The 20,872-nt window shown below is 38.1% G+C and overlaps 1 protein-coding gene and 1 pseudogene across 1 annotated transcript; one reads left to right on the forward strand and one right to left on the reverse strand.

Moving 5' to 3' along the window:
- Window positions 1–3,644: 3,644 nt before the first annotated feature.
- On the reverse strand, window positions 3,645–8,073 carry LOC110040972 (uncharacterized). The gene is made up of 2 exons (XM_020746243.2): window positions 7,741–8,073; window positions 3,645–5,289 (listed from the first exon to the last, which is right to left on the reverse strand). Exons 1-2 carry the CDS (start codon window positions 7,976–7,978, stop codon window positions 4,841–4,843), a joined length of 687 nt encoding a protein of 228 aa, XP_020601902.1. The 5' UTR covers window positions 7,979–8,073; the 3' UTR covers window positions 3,645–4,840.
- A 5,414-nt stretch (window positions 8,074–13,487) lies between these two features.
- LOC149115886 (uncharacterized) lies at window positions 13,488–14,304 on the forward strand (annotated as a pseudogene).
- Window positions 14,305–20,872: the final 6,568 nt, after the last annotated feature.

Raw genomic sequence — 20,872 nt, forward strand, 5'->3', positions numbered from 1 at the left:
TAATTTTTTGACTTTTGTATAAGCTTTGGCGCCAGTATAACTCGTTTAACAAGCAATAAAACGCTGGCTAAGTAAAATAACGACACCTGGCCTGAAAATCTTTTCGTTTGATCACACGGTTATACACCGGCTCCGAGGGTGGGAAATATTAGTCCAAGTTATCTAACCCCCTACGGTGATACTGTTTTCACAAGGGGTGGCCATGCTGCAAACAGGTCAGGTGCTTTTTGCAGTAATGAGAGCATTGAATATGAGTAAGTTTAATAGAGCCAGATTTTTCAACCCGATCTACAGATTGTTTAGAAAAGACTAATAGAAGACAATTTAAGTTTACAGATAAGATGAATAGGGTAATATTCCTTCGGCACAATAACTGGCGTCAGACAAAACACCAACGTTGAGAGGCAATAGTTCACAGAGAACAGTCGAGAAAAGTGCTGTTAAGTAGTGGGTTAGCTTCCCCGCTGATCAGGAGAAAAGTGGAATGGGTGGCTGAAAGGGTTCGTGGGCCCTCTCTGAATTCATGTCTTCTCTTTGTGAATGCATTCATTTTTTTAGAGAAAAAAATGATCCAAGATGTAAAACGTAGTTTCAAAGCATATTTACGGCCCATCGTTATTCTTAATGAGCTGGCGTCGCCTTTAGGACCGAGGCACCTATGAACCCTTAGTGCCCAAAAAGAACTAAATATCGAAACTGGCAGAAAAGAAGGACCCTCTACTCTCTTGCTTTTGGCAATTATTTCTTGCGTTTGCCCAAGTAAATGGGATTTTACGTTAAGTCTTTCATGGTTCCTTATTTTGAACAAATACAGCAAACGAGCTGTCCTTTTGCTTGGCAACATTAAGTCTTACCTGCCAGGTTTCCAACTAGAAGGAATATAGAGAGCCTAAAAAAGTCGCTTTGCTTCGTCTTAACGCCTTATCTTCGCCGGCAACTTCATCCTTTAGTCTATCTGTGTTATATTAATTTACTCTGCCCGGACTTTCCAAATTAAGCAAGGGGTACTAGATCAACACAAAAACCATTATTGATAGTTCTCTTTATTCGCGCCGTCCTCGTCGTTTTCCTTGAAAATACAGTTGTAATGAAATGGTGGTAAACTGTTTTGTGAACTAAAAAGTTGAAGAAAGATTGGAGATCTCTCCCCAACCAAAACATATACAGCCCTTTGCTCCTTCGTGATTGTACGTGGACTTTGAAATAAATTAAACTTAACGCAGCTGAACAGCTGTCCGAGCTAAATAAAGCTGACCGGCAAAAGACCAAAATTGCTTTAGAATATTACCAACCTTCGGCTTATTGACTAGAGTGATTAATTATGGTATGCAAAGGAGAAAATATGACACTGAAAAATTACGCGGCTGAAATAAGTAAAAAAAAAAAAAAAAAACGAAACAAACAATCCCAGCGTGAGTTCAGAGTATTAAATTCAGAAACTTGTCAGTTGTCAGTTCTTTTTGTTTTTGCTGTTAATTTGTCCTCGTTTTGATGATTACACCGTTATATTGGATAAAAATCTTTAAGTTAATATCGACGAAACGAACTAAAGCTGGCAGCTTTTTTCCTACCGTAACTACGATAAAAAGCTCACTTGAACTGATAACAGGGCCCCAAATCATAGACGCCAAAATTTCCGACTGAACAAGCCCTCCGAAATAGAATATATTGGCTTGAATTTTGTGGTAGCTGTTTATGAACAAAACCATTTCCGTTTATCACATAGTAGAAAGCTTTTTAGACATTGTCCTTAATTGTACCTATACTTTTTTAGAATTGTATATTTTTTTATGCATGCCCGACTTTTTCTGAAAAGCAAAATTATTTCTGCTAGTAAATACCTATAACAAAAATATAGCAGCCAAGAAAGCTTCCGAACAAAAATTTACCCAGGGCTTACTTTGAAACTTACGGTAGCTAGAGGAAGTTATTTTTTTCAATCAGATATGTTAATATTTTCAATAATTTAACTGAGCATTTCATAAAAAGGTTCACACAAAATAAAATGGAAGCAAAAAAGAGTTTAAAAAATATTGCATTTCCGTTTATACTGGGCTATTATATTAACCATTTCGGCAGTGAGAGAACAAACTTATTACTTAACTCATCCAGCCATCGAAAAACAAAACCAAACAAGACCGCGGGCTAGCTTCCTGCTCTTTTCGAAAACTGAGTATTAATCAGTTGTCACCCTACTGGCTTTTTGGTCTGCGGAAGGGCAAGAGAAAAAGCTAACGGCAAGGTTACTCTGGCAAAGAAACGTAACTACCTCTATCATACTACTATTATATTGTTCTCAAGGACAGTTAAAATCGACCAGTTGTTTAAGACCTATGTTTGAGTTTACTGCAGCGTACAACGTCAGTGGGTATCGCAAACCTCAGTCTCTCTCTAGAACAAAATACAAAATCAAAATACTAAAATGAAGCCTTTGGCATAGCTTTAGGCCGGAAAAATAACGAGGAGCGACCTTGAAAATAGTTGCAGAAAGCCTATCTAATATTCTCATAAGAATTTTTTTAACGTCATATGACAACCCAGAGAAGAAATAGTCAAAATGCTTGCGGTCTTCTTTCATTCCATATAGCACTAATATTACTAAAAAAAAGAATTGATAACCACTCGAAATAATTACACCTTACTGATCAGTTTCAATATTCCCATAACTGACTTTTAAGGAGTTACTCGATATCGACTGACTTCTCGAAATCTATCTTACTCGTCAACATTTGATCGTGACTTGCTATCGAATTATGTTGAGCCATGAGAGAGAGGAACGATGCATTGAAGCAATTTTCAGTTAATTTCTTCTTAAAGCATAAAATATCTTTCGATGGAGGAAGCCATTTAACAGTATACAAAAACTTCATAGATTAAAAATACGACTAGGGTAAATATGCCATAATATTTTTCGCGTAATTAACCATCATTCCATGTGCCCAAAGAACGATGGAACATTCTGTAAAAAGAATAAATACCAAAACATAGATCGATTTACATAACCGCTGAGAGATCGAATTTGCGCCGATAGCAGCCAAACAAGCACTAAATCAATAAGCAATACTACACTGTTTCCTAGTTTACATAGCTTCGTCTAAATACGAGGGGTTCGCAGAATTTGAGACAGTTAGGCAAACCCGAGACGCAGTCGAGGGTTGGCATAACTTTCCAGAATTCTTTCCCCCGCCCTCCTCCCCCCAAGTGTTTATATGAGACAAAGAAAAAGTACTCTATTGTTTTTATAAAATATTTCTCAAGAATACGCGCCAATCTAAAACTTCACAACCGTGTTTACATTCTCTAATTTCTAAACACACCTTCCGAACAATGAGAGCGCACGTTGTATCATAGACATTTTATAGAAAACTAATACAGCGAGAGTGTGTGCAGATGACGTTTGTGTTGTAACATATATACTTCAGCAACTGTTATCTGGCATTGTATGTCCTCGTCATATAACAGTGAAGTATATAAATTAGCGTTTACTGCTGGAAGCCAACACTGTAATTTTCAATAGATACAAAACTTTTACATTTTGTAAGTTTTGGTTTACTCTCTCGCCTGTACTTTTTTTCAATTTTGTTATGGTTTAATAACAAGATGAAGTGAGGTAAATGATAGATTAATTCATGACAAGAAAAAGATCTAGGAAAAAGCAATTATATTTTCCTCAGAGGGTTTATAAAATGTTACAAAAATCAGTAACTCTTAAGAGATATTTATTACTGTGCAAAATATCTGTCACAGATAGCCTCTGTTAACAATTTTTGCTTCATTAGTTTTTGTAAAAATATGTATAAGGAATTTTTAATAAAGCGTCTTGCACTGAAATCATTTCTCTCAACGAAATGTTGCAAGTATGACCGACGAAACGTTACATGTGGGAGATTAGCCGGTCATTACAAGTTCCCGGATATAGAACAGTCCCAGAATGAACTGTTTGTTTTGTTTGTTGTAATTTTACATTTTCCAGATGTCATAGCCGTTTCAAGCGTTTTGTAATCATAACGTTAACAGCCTTTTATCTCAAACACTTAAAATAATTATCAAGCCTTCTAACAATGCTTAATTTGGATTTCTTATAATCGTGAAAACCATTACTGAATGTATAAACACTTGTCTAGCCTCCATTTTGCGCGAAAATATGCACGGATATTTGTCCGGGGACATTATCTGTTCCGAGAAGCGAGTAGTCTGCGTAGCAAGCGTTTCTGTGAGGTTCGGGAGCAAAGAATTACATCGCGAAAAATAGAGCAAGTAAATGTGGGGGGAGGGGGAGGGGAAGGAAGGAAGGAAACGCTTGCAGACAAACCCGTGGATTTTGAAAACCGCCCACACGCACACTGAGATGTCATGCTGCCATCGGCTGTCATAAATTTTCTAGCCTGCGAAGAAAGCGTTTTTGTGGGGTTTGGGAGCAAAGAACTACAGCTCTCGCCCCATTTTCCGCGCAGGCAAAACACCGAAAATCCCGTTCCTCGGTCTTTGTTTCCTCTCAGACCCCACAGAAACGCTTGTTACGCAGGCTAAGAAGCGAACAGTGTTCCGAGCGTGTAGCTCGAGGAAAACTGTGAGTTTCAAGGAACAGATAATGTCCACGAACAAATATCTGTGCATATTTTTACGCCAAATGGCGTTTTTGTGTTTATTGACCTTTAAATATTTTTCGCAACACACACAGTTTTGAAAATTGGGGAATATTCTCAGATATTCCACAGTCTTAGCTGGGGAATATTCGGTCACGTGACGTATCTAGACCAATCGCGCGCGAGCGAAAATATTTGATGAATTATAAGAGGTGATATTTCTTCCAGTGTATCCTCGATCAGCCGCTAATTCGCTAGCTGTGTGTACGGGTCAAAAAGCCTGTATGGTTTCCGTGCGTTGGCGGGTAAGACAGCTGAGGTTGACAAAATACCGGTGAAAAACTTGATTGACAACAGTTATACGGCATGCCATTTCCAGGGTGACAGTGTTGATTGCAGTGATGAATTCCCGGATGATGGGAACCGTACATGTTCCCGGATGTGCGCATGCTGAATTCCATTTCGGCCGCGATCTTTCTCTTCCATTTGGTACGGCGATTTTGAAACCAGATCTTTATTTGAGTTTCAGTTAGCTTGAGAGATTTTGAAAGCTCTGTTCGACGAGAGATGGTCAAGTATTTGCTTCTCCGAAATTCGTTCTCGAGTTCCTTGACTTGCGTTGTCGTGAACGCGGTCCGTTTCCTCTTCTTGGATGAATCTCGACCTCTTCGTCTCTCTCGCGTGTTGCCCTCCTGCTGTAGTACTGGAAGAATGATATAATTTATCAAATAGCAAATAAGCTCATAAATATTATTTTTAAAAGGGTCTACTTTCTAGTAATGTTAGTTACCAGTGTCGCTGAAAATTGACAGAGATTGAGCTGTTCGACGTTTTATTTGGTGACGTTTTATCCAGAAATGTTCAAATCCTGCCTAAAATAGTCTTATTAGAACATGCTTGGTCGAAAAGGCTTTACTCTTCTGAAAAAAACGTGGTTTTCAATGAAAGCGACACTAATTACATCCAACTTCTTTGACCAACCTTCCGAGTTCAGCACCACCTAGGCTTACAACTAAGCGGTCCGATGTAACTGAAAAATTCATTGGCTTCAGAATTTGGCCAAATTGACTCGTTTGACAAGTTACTTTGGGAACAGTTTGGCACAGTTTTTAAAATAAGCGAAATAAATCAACTTGGCCTTATATTTGAGCCAAATAAATTTTCAAAACTCTGAGGACTTGGTATCAAACCGTCTTGTGAAAGAATATGCAGAGCATCTTCGCAAACACTGAGAAAGACAAGTCCCACATGGCATCCAGTCTACCAGGACGCCTGACCAGTCCTATGTGTAAGCATCGATCATGTAAAGAACATATTGATAGAATGACTTTTTTTGGAGATTTTTATTTGAAAAAGCTAGTGTCATCAGATCATATCAAAGAGATTTTTGCATTGGTTACCAGTTTTGACCTTAACGACTCTTTATCTTCGCTCATATCACACATCATTGAGCATTTTAATTAAATTTCTAAAATGCTTTATGAAACTCAATAAACACTACAAATATTCAGTGTCAATCTAACTTTCAATTAGAGGAGAATTTGAGCAATTTTTGGTAAGTGAAATTCGTTGGCCCAACTGTTTGCCTTTGGCTCGCGAACAGTAAAGGTTGTATAAAAGTGTTAGATAACAGCGATTAAAAGTTTGTAAATTAAACTTTTTCGATCACTGAAATCACCATTAAACTCTGATGACGATCTAAAAGATCATGAACGTTTAGTATACAGCTTTTTTTTACGCAAAATAGTTATATATTTTTACTTGGCGAAAAATCAACTTTATGAAAAGGTTGATTTTGCATAAGTTGGTATAAAACAGTTGAAAACATGATCAAACCTATTTAACTTTAAGAACACTTGAAATATAGCGCAGAGATAAAATCAAAAGCAAACTCCTAGATTTTTTAACTTTTATTTTCAAAACAACCTAGCAAGCCTAGTTAAATTATATTTAAACACTTTAAAATCCTTAGGTTAGTGAAACTGGGAGCCATAAGCAAGTCAGGCACCTGTTTCCATTGCGTCAATGGTTCTCAGTTTTCGTACAGTCTCTTCCGAGAAAGTTAGTTCAAAAACTGTTAAACTTAATTTGCTCATAATTTATCAAAAATAAATGAAAACGACAATTTACCTAAAGAGCTATTAAGAAATTACAAGAAATCTTATCACTTAAACATAAAAATGATCATTGACACGAAGTATACAGCTATTGATAAGAGGGACTACTCTTAATGAACAACCTTAGTAGTAGTTCGATTATTCTGTAGTTTTATTCTATTTGCAAAACTGCTTCTCTGAGATTTTCGAAACACGTCCGAATTTTGCTCAATTCTGGGAGCATTGCTACAAGAAAAAAAAGCGACTTGCATTGTGCCTCTAAACTCTATGGTAAACCAAAAAAAAAAAAAAAACACGATCAGGCAATACTCTAAACCATGTTTGACGAACTTTTTGGAAAATTCCATCTCTCTAAGAATTTAAAGACTCCAAGAATTACCTAAAGAATGATATTTTTTCCGGGGTCTCCACAGTGGGGAAGTTTTTGAGTATTCTGATCACGTACCAAAATTGAGAAACATTTTTCATGGTGCATATTATCGCAAGATAATACGAGATAGTCACGGAGCTTCTGCGGGTTGAAAGTTTCATGAAGGAGTACATTCTGAACAATTCAAAAGATTTCGTAAGCTAAATAAATTTGACCACCATTGAATTGTCTTCGCCCCCTTTTCCACTTCTTTTATGAAGCTTATTTTACTTTCTTCAAATACAGCAAGTACGTGCTGTGATCTCTTAACCTCAAAATTAAAAACATCAACTGAAACCATTAAACTCGCCTGTAAAACAAGCCCATTAGTTTAATTAAGGTTTCCATTGTACGCTTGATTTTATTCCGTAGTACGTTTATGGAAGCCATTCAACGCAAAACCTTCAGTTTCATATCAGAACGTGGTCACTAATCTATAGAAAGTGTACTCACTTTTCTCTCCAATCTATTCACTTACTGGCTGAGTGTTTTCCAAGACTAATTATCAAACCTTAATGGGTTCTTACCTAGCCTGCAAGGGCTCGCTTTAGTAAACCTATCAAATTAAGTAAATATCGGTGCTTATCTACTTCGTGACGTCGAACGTAGTTATTTTCAGACCACTTACCGGTTGTTTTCCGTGATCTATCAAAGGGTGGGCAATTATGGGGCTGATAATGTGGCCATGTGTTCAAAGAGCCACAAAGAAATGGAGGAAACATCTGAAATGCCGGCCGAACATACTCAGTCGGGTTGGTCGGAGGCTCAAATTGAAAATTAGTTGGCTCTTCCTCTCTCTTGTCGCTAAGAATGTTATCGATTGAGAAACTTGATGACGCGCCACATGCGTTGGATCGTGGTTCCATTATATAGCTTTCAAGGTATCTTACTCTCCTGTCCGACTTGTTGGTTTCCTAAAACTAATAAGTCACTAAGAATAACTAAAGACTGGCAGCCTCCGGTAAACGACTTAAATGCTGATCGATATCACACAGCGGAACCTGTTATTAGCTTTTAAAGGATTTCATTGGCTAATTGATTAATTAAACCTAACCGGTGCCAGTGTTTTGATCAACGTCTTATTATCTGAACAAATTGTGGCGACTGTTTTTTGTCTGTGGCTGCCAAACATTTTCGAAACGTATTAAGTAAAATCTGAGGATATTTTCCAAGTCGAATATATTTGTGAGAGTTTCGAATTTCCATGCCCATTGCCATGTTTAGGAATGGACAATGAAGTTCACGCCGATAGTTATTATAAAACAATTAAGCGGCAGCATTATCACTCTATTAGTACACCGAATTATCCGTTTATTCTTGATTATGATAACACCCGGAACATTTTACTAAAGCAAATGAAAACACGAATAAATTCATGTAATGTCCGTGTGTAATTCCTAAGCACTAGAGCTAGAAACAGACGTACTACTTTGTTTTTCCTTTTGCATTGTACTGTGTTGGCGTTCGTATCGGCTTGTTCAAAAGTTGCCCCGTTTAATAACCTCGCAGTGGGATATCGAGTGTTATTTCACTCTCAGTGCCACGTCTAGTTGTTCTTTTCTCTTATAATAGACAGCAATAAAAAGAATCTAAAACAGCCTTTGTTTTCCACGTTTAATTAACGTTTCTAACGATGGTGTATAGAGAAATCTTTTGGGTTTTGTCTTTCAGGGAAAGGGAAGCTATGATTGAGTGTTTTTTAAAGTTTATGGCACCTTTAATACAGTGAGGTTTGTCTCAAACAACTGAGGAATCAAACGCCTATCCAAAAACCCCTTTATGAACAATTAAAAAATCTTTTGCGACTTAATGTGCGATTCGTGAATCCGTCGCCAATATCAAACTATTGTTTGACAACAAAATTTCAAGAATAAACACGTCTAAATTGGCTTTACGCTTCGGGGTACGGCGGCACGTTCAAAGAATACGAAAATTATTGCATGGCAAATTACTGCACGGCAGGTCTTTCCTTTTTCAAAAGTCTCTACGTGCACGAACAAACGTGCTTTCGACGGGAGAACAGTTTCTTTCCAAAATAGAGTGGCAATGTGAGACAAAAGTGCATACGATAAATTCGATGCGGATGTGAAATACCATAATATAAAAACATGAAGAATGGGCAAATATGTTGTGATATCAGATAAAGGAATGTCAGACATCATATATCATCACAAGATGACAATTTCGTCAACCAATCAGTGTTAAGAATAAAACAATCATTGAATAGATATTCAAGCCAGAGTTACTAAGGCTGCCCTCCGGTATATTGTAAAATGGTGCTTGTAAAACATTGTTTCAAGTTGTTGATCATGAAAGAAAATATCATGATGCAATGCTTCGACTTAAAATTTGTTTATTTGAAGCAATGCCAGTGAATAACAGTTACTGTTGGTGACACCGATGTATATAAATATATTTTTTTGTCATGGCGAGCTTTAAACTGCTTTTCATTTTCCCACTTACGTTAAAGAAAAAGTTCTAAAAAGGCGAAATAACGGCTAACTTTGTGTGTCAATTACCCATTGCTCGAGAGTTATACTTTGTATACTGAAATCTATTGATCCTATAACCCTATTGATCGCTTATCTAAGAGAGAGTTGTTTGGTGTGCCATTACTCCACCAAATCCATTCTAGTGCGCATACAGTTTGAATCATCATCATCATCCTTATTGATCCCATAACCCTGTTGATCGCTTTTCTAAGAGAGCGTTGTTGGTGTCCACCGATATCAACTCTCCCTACTGATTATCTTACAATCCTTTTATGACAGTGTTGGGAATTTACTAGTACATTCTTTATCGTGTTCGTTTTTGATAAGATATTTCATTCTCGTCAAGTTTTAATACTATACTACACCTTTTGCTGTTCATTTACAGAAAATATCCATTCATTTGAGTCCAAATTTGTTTCATTAAGGTCAATATACTCTCATTAACACCAATATGATCTTCATTTACGCGTAAGGAACGTTCAAGAATAACACTTGCATATGTATTAACATTCAAAATCATCAAAAGATAAACAATACCTTCTTTTGACATTCATTGGCTGTAAATGTATTTTCATTTTTGTCGAAAACAAATTTGTTGTCACGAAACGACAATCATGTACACTTCTGGACAATCCTTTTTTAACAAAAGACTTTCAATAACAGAATTTGCATGAGCACTCACAATCAATTGCATATTATACAACCATATCTATGAACGTGACAATCTTAAGCGCGGTGAGACAAACAGTACAGCCATAACAACATTTATTTTTGGAAGAGAGAATATCAAATTTGCTGAACAATTTATCCCTCATGCAATTGCCTGACTATTGAGGCATCGTGGCAAATATGTTTGCATGAAACGATACCATTGTCCACATTTAGGCCCTGGTTATCCTTTCGCTTTGTTCAAATGGGATTCTATTTCTTCGTGGCATTTGTGGGGGAATCTAACTGTCACTTTATCACATGTATACTGTAGTGCGCCCTCTGAGTTGTACGCAAAAGGTTCGTAAGAGACTGAATTTATATCTGCAAGGGGAGGATTGTGAAAATACGATTAGAAAAAGGTACATACGGTCCCTAGTTCTATAATCAAATTTTCGAGGAAAATTGGGCGCGATACCTCTGTTCAAAAGAATTACGCTAATGAGCTATTGTTTTCTCTTAACTTTAGGTGAAAACACGGTAATGTCTGTCTCAACGTACTAGAGATTGTCACCTTCACGGATATGGTTGTATAACAATGCAATTGATTGTGAGTGCTCATGCAAATTCTGTTATTGAAAGTCTTTTGTTGAAAAAGGATTGTCCAAAATTGTACATGATTGTCGTTTCGTGACAACGAATTTTATTTCGACAAAAATGAAAATACTTTTACAGCCAATGACTGTCAAGGGAAGATATTGTTTATCTTTTGATGATTTTGAATGTTAATACATATGCAAATGTTATTCTTGAACGTTTCTTACGCGCAAATGAATGTCATATTGTTGTTAATGAGAGTATGTTAACCATAATGAAACAAATTTGAACACAAATGAATGGATATTTTCTGTAAATGAACAGCAAAAGGTGTATTAAATAAGAATCACAGTTCGGAAGCCGGCCTCGGCCTGCTTCACTTCAAGCTTAACTTTCTGAGGCCCACAATAAATGAATACAATAGACCATATTCGTATTCTCAGTACAGGACTGGAACAAGCGTGCAGCTGAGGCCAGTGCGGAGAGTCTTTTTAAATGCAAATGGCATTTTTCCCTTTTCAATGATTTCGCCTGCATGAGCCTCCATTAATAGCCAGTTCCAGTCCATTACCGACAGTACGAATACTGACACTGACACTGTACACCAAAATCAATAAAAACGTCATCATCATCATTATCATCATCATCATCATCATCATCATCAATAATAATAATAATAATAATAATAATAATAACAACAGTAAGAACAGGAAAAATTTACCCGTAGATATTATTCCTCGCAATCTTTTAATTTAGTGGAAGTCTGCCCTCGACCCAATTGAGATTACAATTTGATTTTGATACTTTGCACTAAATCACACCGATCCTGGACTGTGGTAATCTTGCTTTGAGCAATGAGCCCGAACTCCGTACAGCTACAAACCAAAATAAGCTTTGCAAGAGACTCTCCAACAACAGAGAATTCAAGTTCTCTACATCAAATTAAAGCTACAAATGAACACACGTTTGGTGAACTACCACCAAACCTCCGAGTGTTCAAGGTTACCTTCACACACACCTCGTGTGTCCACTTTCGGAAAGTTCAGACGTGACCGGCATATTTCTATTTGGTTTGAAATACACTGAGTACAACACAAAACCAACTGCTTGAAATGCCTTTAAACTCTTAAATGCTAAATTCAAAGAAGAAAAGCTCTGGAATCTCAGATCTAAGAAACGGCTGGAAAGTGGTGAAGGAAAATTAAAGTGTATCTTTAATATAGTTTTAGTTTGACATCATGATAAGATACAACATACTCACCTAAGGCGCCGTTAGATAACAAAACAAGTAGAATCATCATGTACACAGGTAGGCCAGCTCTGAAGTATTTCCAGTATGTTCTGTACGACACAACTCCGAAGTTACGAACCTTCTTGGGAATTGTCAAACTTGTTTCTTTCAAGCACGGTTGTTTAAAACTTTGTGGAATCAACCGATCTGTGAAACGTGATATTGTCACGGAGTGTTCCTGAGAATACTCGAGGTGACTGCCCAACGAATGTCATTTTTTCTTTGCTTTAGAGAATTCCTTTGAAGATGGAAAGCTCTCCAAGAATAGCAAGAAGCAACGAAGATTTGCCACTGCCAACTGGACCGGTAATCATAAGGTTTAGTGGTCCGTCTACCTGTATGCTGACATTTTTTAGTAGCTGCTTCTCGTCATCCTCATATTTACAACAAACATCCGTTAAAGAAACCATCAGCTTCAGTTTCTGACCCTGTGCATATCCATTCCAGGGCGCATAGCATTCCTCTTCATCGAAGCATTTCTCTATTTTTTTCAATCGTGCTGTTTGAATTGCTATCTGAACTAGATCTTTCCACCATTTCCAAAAATGTCTGAATCCTTCCAACGGACATGTTGCAATCTAGGAATGGACCCAATAGTTTCACAAGATACTTGGTAAACAGACCCAAAACCCTTGCATAAGCGAAAACAGCGAATACGGACGTAGGCGTCAAAGTATGGTCAGATATGAGATAGGCGATAAAGATCAGAAGCAATGTTAATCTTGGTGTAGCAGAGACAATGGTTTTAATGCTTGCTTGAAAAGCGCTAATTTTCCGATTGACACTGATTTTTTTTTCCTGAAAAAGAAAGAGAAGTAATTTAGAATTCTTCTATCATCGTGGAATTTAAAACTGACGTCAAAAGTATATACCAGATAATATTAATAATAATAATAATAATAATGATGATGATAATAATAATAATAAGCATGCCAAGATGAAAGAAAAAGTGACGAAGGAATACTATCGCAGAGAAATGCTGGTGGTAGGGGTCATATCCAGTTAGAAGCCTCTTACAAAACAACCACGATAGGGCTCGATACACACCTAAAGAACACTGATGATGCCCTAATCGAACTAGTCCAAGAACATGAGGGCAGAAAGAAATTGTACTCTATACAAAGGCAAGCAGAACAATTCAAACAAGAACTAGACCTAACAATACCAGACAAACAAGCAGAAGAAACAACCACCAAATATGCAAAGAGAACCAAACAAATGGCACGAAATAAGACCCAAGAAAAATTAACAAAGCAGTGGGAGGACAAAGCCCTCCATGGAAGATACCCAAAGAGAATAAAGGAAGCAGATGTTGACCACCACAAAACCAACCACTGGCTCAAAAGCAGTGGACTGAAGGCAAAAACGGAAGGATTCATAATCGCAGCCCAAGACCAAAGCCTAGCTACCAGATCATACCACGCCAGCATTATCAATGACGGTACTAGCCCCCTATGCAGGATGTGTAACAAATACGACGAAACAATCGACCATATCGTGTCTGGGTGTCCTGAACTTGCGAAAACAGAATATACCCACCGACACGATAAAGCAGCCGCGTATATACATTGGAAAGTCTGTCGCAACTATAATATAAAGACATCAGAAAAGTGGTATGACCATGAGCCGGAAACAATTACAGAAAACGAGGATGTCACGATATTATGGGACATGCCAATACACACAGACAGGAAAATAACAGCCAACAGACCCGATATAGTGATTAAAGAACACAAAACGAAAACCTGTAAATTTATTGACATGGCAGTACCATCAGACAGAAACACATCCGTGAAAGTCACTGAAAAACTATCCAAATATAAGGACTTGGAAATCGAAACAAGCCGAATGTAGGGCATGAGAACGGAAACGATACCAGTTATCATTGGAGCACTTGGAGCTATCAAAAAGGGACTAGAAACTTATCTTGGAAGAATTCCCGGCCAAATAAGCATCAGTGAACTACAAAAGATAACCTTGCTAGGTACAGTACACATTTTGAGGAGGGTGCTATCAAGCTAAAAACTGGCTATTCCCTAGCTAGTGCCCCAGGACCATGGTCTGGTCTTGGCCCTAAGGACTCTAAGCAAACATTACGTGAGGACGATAATAATAATAATAATAATAATAATAATAATAATAATAATAATAATAATAGTAATAATAATAATACATCTAATTCTTGATAGACATTTTTGATAGATCAACAAAGGAAAGTAAGACATGATATATAAGTGGATTTTGAAAGAATAGGGAAAATATTATGCAGTAAAAACATTTCAAATAACACAAGTATGAACTTCAAGCTTGTGATTGATTGATAGAGAGACAAAAGGAGAGTTGGCCGGGGACATTGCTTTGTTTTCTGCACTTCATTCTCACAGTGCGCATCTCCACCCAGCTGTATGAAAACAATTAGATTATGAGCTCGAGATTTCTATTGCGTGATAGTTGACGAGGGCGCAGCCCGAATCAATTATCACGCGTAGAAATCGAGAGCGACTAATGTAATTGTTTTAGTATTAATTACATAGCTCCATCGAAATCCATTATTGCCAACAGACCTATTTTTTCTTAATTTTTGCAAACTGTCCAAATTTAAAATAAATTGGATACTTTTTGCTCGAACGTTTAGTTTAGCTTTCAACAAACTGTCCAATTTGAGAAAAATCTGGATACTTTCCATCAACCAATAAAATGCCAAGATAAATAAAAGAACCAAGTATTGGCCAATCAGGTTGCAGCTATTAGAGAGGTTAAGCATGACGTTCACGGCAAACGGCAAACGGCAAAACTGAAGCTTTTGCCTTCTCTCTTCAGCTGTGCGCACAGTAGGGTGAAATTATTTGTATTTGCAATGAATGGTAGGAGACGTCATTCCAATTTTGTGTGCTTTATTTAGGGATTAAAAGAAAAGAACTTAAAATCAGAAGTTATCTTTGCCGTTTGCCGTCTGCCGTTAACGTCATGCTTAACCTCTCTATTATCACTGCCATCAAACGTCACCGAGCGATTGTAGCTCGCTAAGTTTTCTTATGTTTTGATAATGGCGGAATTTCAAAAAATTAAAAAAATTCCTCGGACTGCCAAATTGGACTCGGCCTACGGCCTCGTCCAATTTTAGCTGTCCTCAGAATTTTTTTCATCCAATTATTTCCAAATTAGACAGCATGTAGTCCTATTACATATACAAATCTACAAGTCGTTCTTTACGACTAGTAACTTTATCCACAGGCGGCCCAGACGTTGTATACGATTAATACCTCCAACCGTCGAGAGGCACGGGGCATTTTTTGATTATGCAAACTGCACCGTGCCGCGGTGTATAACTGAAATTAGCGCCTAAAAGCACTGTTAACTGCAAAAATACAAGGAGCAAACAATGTTCAGCTGAATTTAGCGCCTAAAAGCACTGCCAACTGCAGCGAGAGATGGCAACGAGTAACTGACCAATGCCCCGTGCCTCTCGACGGTTGGAGGCGACTTTGTCACGATGGCGAGGTCGCTAAGCTAGAAATTCAAATCCTGTGCCCAAGATAATCGGTTACGGATCGAAATAGAGCCGAAATGGAAAGCAAGACCTGAAAAACCAGCGATTCTCGGGCGGTTAAGATAAACTTTGAAACCTTGGGAGAAACCGAATGGGAAGAAGAGTTATCGACGGCTACCATGAGACAATTCTGACGAGATTAGACCATTTTTGTGGAATTTACAGAACTTTGAGTGCGGGCCGTCGGGCCAGTGGGTCGCCCGCCTTTCGTTTCTCTTTAGGGGAAGCAAACCGCCAGAAAGTAAAACTCGCCTAAATGGCTTTAAACCACCTCCAGGAACCCAGAGACATTAAAACAACGCAATGCAAACATAAGGTAAGCCATTTTATTCAAATTATTTTCTACACGTAGCATTTAGAGTAATTTTCGAAGCATTCTCATACATTGTCTTATAAACGGCTAAAATTGTAACGTAATCGCCAACAGCATAATGTCACGTATTAATCGTATACAACGTCTGGGCCACCTGTGCTTTATCTAAATCCTCTTCACAGAAACTTCGAAAACGCCAAGAAGCAGCCGTCACTTTGATAGCAAGTGCACACTGCTACGGTACTCACTCGGCTATCACAAATTATAGTTCATCACTAAATTTTCTCCGATTCTTATTAGTTTAAGTTGATCACGTGACCCGATAGTGTTCATTCGCGGAGAGACACTATTAGCCCATAGTGCCTGTCCGAAGAAAATACCCGGATGGATAGTACTCGTCCGTGAAAAATTTTCTGTAACCAAGCGAGCTTATAAAAAATACGCAAGTGAAATTGTATTAAGTGGGTTTTGTTTATTTTCCTTCTTAAATTTTGCAATTGGGTTTCAAGTCTTTCTTCTAAAAAAGTTGGAAATAATTCAATATAATTTTTGTAACTAGCGCGCAGAAGATAATTTAGTGGTGAACAATAAAGGCAATACAGAGTTTATGTCTCGGAATTATCGGTCTTATAGTTGGCCCTTGGAAATTTGATGTTTTGAAAACTAGCATATTTACCCTCGAAGCTTCGCTTCTCGGGCAAATATTTGTTTTAAGAACATCAAATTTCTGCGGGGCAACTATCGACAGAAACACTCTATTTTTTGAACAGATAGCGAGTAGCGTAGCCAACCAGAGAACGGCATTTGTGTTAGTACAACTGAGAAATGTTGCAATGAGAAGTTTGTAATTTTCCTGATTATGCTGACACTTACGATAAGTAAATAAGGTAAATTTCACTCTTTTGGAGGCGCCAAAGAAAGGATTTAAAGCATAGCCCTATCATGGACACCTGAAGGAAAAAGGAAGAGAGGAAGGCCTAAGACCACCTTAGAGAGAGGAACAGCGCAGGATGGCGTACATGGGATGAGGCAAGAGCTGCTGCAGCCAACAGAGAAAATTGGAGGCATTCTGTGGAGGCCTTATGTGCCACGAGGCACAAAGAAGCTAAGTAAGTAGTACTGTCTTGCTCCTTTGAACGTGTATTACTAAGTGATGGACAAATAACAACATGTATTGAGTCTGATGTCGCGTTATTCATTCTTTTTTTAGTTAATGCCACCTCGTTCATTCGTTTGAAAAGGTAAGACTTGCTCTTTGGCGATATGGTGGTAAAAACTCCTATATAAAAACGATACACGATACAAGGATCTTGATTAACATGCAATAATCTATATTAGAATTATGTATAAATAATTATTCCCTACGAGCACTTGTGAATCACTGAAGCGTGATGCATATATTATAACAAGCGGCAACTCCGATCATAAACGGAGGTCAAGGGAAACCGTTGTCCGGCTCCATGAAGGTGAGTGAACCATCTCTTACGAATGGCGCGCTAGGGTCAAGTCTCAGCGATACTTCGCTTCGTGTGACACGGATATTTGTTGGTGAAAATCTTTGTCCCCGTGTTAGAATTTCTTTCCCACGGCAAGTCGCGCAAGTTCAAACCGCCTTCATCCTCGTGCGACATGTCGCGGGCAAAAATTAAAGAATTGGTGTCATGCTTAGCGTGCGTATATTGAGTTATGGATGCACTTGGTAAGTTTGGAGAGCACGAAAGGAGCGTAAGAGTTGCTCGAGGCGATAGCCGAGAGTAGCTCTAGTTTCTTGAGTGCTCCCCAAACTCCCCAAGTGCATCCATAATTCGATATACGCACAGCTAAAAGAATGAACCAGTTATAATTCTTGGTTTTCATGTGACGTATCATATTCCAAAAGTAGAAATTATCTTTCCTTCTGAGGTTTTAATTTAATCAGATAAAAGACCCTATAGGAACGTGACGTTTTACAATGTTTTAGCTCGACAGAGTTCTTCTTTTAGGATAGAGCAATCCAAGCTTTTGCGGTGCGTGACATCAAAAGACTGTCGCGTAGGTCAAAAGATGAGTTATCGCTTTAATTTCTGCTAAATAAACGGTGCTTGCACTAGAAGAAGCATTTATTTCAATGTGTTGGAGCTCTAGAGTAAAAATGTTCGTTTCAATAGCAAAACTCAACGACAGATGTTTTTTGTTATTTTACGGCCGCCGCGTTTGTGCCCGAAGGGCACAGGGGGCGATCTCACGTAAAGTGGTTCTCAGAACGGCCCTGTGGAAATATTGTAAAAACGTAAAAGCTATACAAAACAATGCTACTTAAACGTTCTTTTATATCATGACGACAACAACTTGGGCGCTAACTTATGTTTTATTTGTGATTGACAAAGTTCTCACAATGCACGGTGAAGGTAAACAAATGTCATTAGGATCCTAAGACGCCACAATAAGTTGAGCGACGGTTGAACGAAAACGTTCAACCTGGTTTCTAAGATGGCAACGAAGAATTCGCTTCTTCGAATTAATTACGTAGGCAAACAAGGTCAAAAATACTCAATGGAAATGTAGACAAACAAAGTCAAAATACTCAGGTTTAAATGAACCGTCTTAGCTTGCCGAAAAGTCAAAGGCTCGAAGTAGAGTTTGAATCGTTCAGAATAATCTTCACTTTGCCGAAACTTAAACAAAAGGCAAATGGTAAAAGTTCAGTTGAGGCCTTACACTACTGTAAAATGATATTAAAATCGTTTACAAAAATCCAAGCTTTCGCCGATCTACGGCATCATCAGGGATAAGAAAAAATATTCCGCGTAAGGCTTATATACAGATGTAAAGTAAAAACGTGTAAAAAGCGAAAGAATGTGGGGGGTAAAATGCATGAGATAAATAATAGGATACAAATATGAATAAAAATGAATGATATGATCTAATGAGCCAGTGTCAAAGTACAAAGAGTCTCTAAATATGTTAAAATAATTATTGGAATAAAAGGTCCGCGAATTCGCTTTGAACAGTCGTAGATTTGCGGGGTCGTTTTCTAATACAATGGTCTTAATTTCGATGCCTTTGTGGACTTTGAAATGTGTTTCTTCACGGAGGAGTTGTCATTGTTCAGGTGTTCTCTTACTCGATCGTGGATAAAGCGTGTAGTGCTCCCGATGTAGTATTGGTTGCAGTTGTTACACGTGATTTGGTAAAGAGCGTTGCGTAATAAGCGCAATTTGGTGCTGGAGATAGGGCAGTTGGCCCTCGTGCGTGTCCGTTCCGTGTTGTTCTGAGAGAGAGCTCGTCTGAGGGTGTATGACTTGTGCGCGACCCGTACTGGTATACCCTCTTTTCGGAAAATGTTAGTGATTTTGTAGTTGAGACGTTCGGAGACATATGGGATCTTCAAGTACGACCATTCTGTGTTGAGAGATCGGGGTCCGTGAAGAAACACATTTCAAAGTGCCAAAACAAAGGCATCGAAATCAAGACCATTGTATCAGAAAAAGACCCCGCAAATCTACGACTGTTCGAGGCGTTTTACATACGAAATTACAAACCTGCCCTCAACTCCCGAGAGGAATGCAGCGAATTCGCGGACCTTTAATTTTAATAATTATTTTAACATACCTAGAGACTCTTTGTACTTTGACGCTGGCTCATTAGGTCATATCGTTCATTTTTATTCATATTTGTATCTTATTATTTAGCTCATGCATTTTACCCCCCACATTCTTTCGCTTTTCACACGTTTTTACTTTACATCTGTATATAAGCTTTATATACAGATGCGGAATATTTTTTATTATCGCTGATGATGCCGTAGATCGGCAAAAGCTTGGATTTTTTCAAACGATTTTAATATCATTTTACAGTAGTGTAAGGCCTCAATTGAACTTTTACCATTTGCATTTAAAATGCTACTGAAGGACAACATCCAACGATTATTTAAACAAAAGAAACTTGCACTAAACTCGACGGAAATTTTGCAGCTAAATTGACACTGCACGCGTCATCTTGTATACGCACGGCCTTGCGTACATGGAAATTTTGTTCATGATGGCTCAATAGGAATTAGATAGGACTAGCGCGCGCGCTATGTTATAATTAACAATTATTCACCGAAGTGGAGGTAAATATCCATCACTTTCACCGACACCGAGGTGAATAATCGTTTTAGTATATACCACAAAGCTGAATAATTAGCGGACCAAAACGTTACTTTTAATGTGTGACAAGCGGTCGGAAATTTTAAAATCTCTCGCGCCGGCTGTTCGGAGCTGAATAATACTTGCTAATCACCTCCGAGTTAACCAATCAGAGCACGCGAAAAGCACTATTCACTTGTGTGGTATATACTAATTAAAATTCTGTGTCGCGGACACTAATTTTCCTAAAAATTCTCCATGTCACACAAGGCGAATTGTCCCACGACTCGTCCCCGCGTCGTGTCGGCAGCGACGTGTTTTGGAAGCAATACACACGGAGGGGTTTGGTGTCGCAGAGGCCTGTCGCCCAGTACACCCTCTGTAACACACCTGGTGAGACCTAGATGTTCACCAGGTTAAAAAGAAAAACACCTCTACCAGGGCAGACAAAAAACCGCACTAGGTAGATCCCATTCTTATACAGGGAGGCCATTATTTAACACACTATGTTTGATATATATGGCAAGAAACGTATTGCATTAAATTTTGAGAGTAAGTCAACCGAGGCACTCGTAAATGCATATATGCATATATGCATGTTATATACACTCTTTTCAAATAGAAATAGTGTTTTTCCGTCCCAGGCTGAATATTCTTATTTTTCTGCAAATTTTAGGCTGAAATATTCTTGTGAAGAGTAGATTAGATTAGATCACATCACATCACATCACATCACATCACATCACATCACGTCACGTCA

Source organism: Orbicella faveolata, unplaced genomic scaffold, assembly GCF_042242905.1.
Source record: "Orbicella faveolata isolate gen_17 unplaced genomic scaffold, um_ofav_v1 contig_13, whole genome shotgun sequence".
NCBI lineage: Eukaryota > Metazoa > Cnidaria > Anthozoa > Scleractinia > Merulinidae > Orbicella > Orbicella faveolata.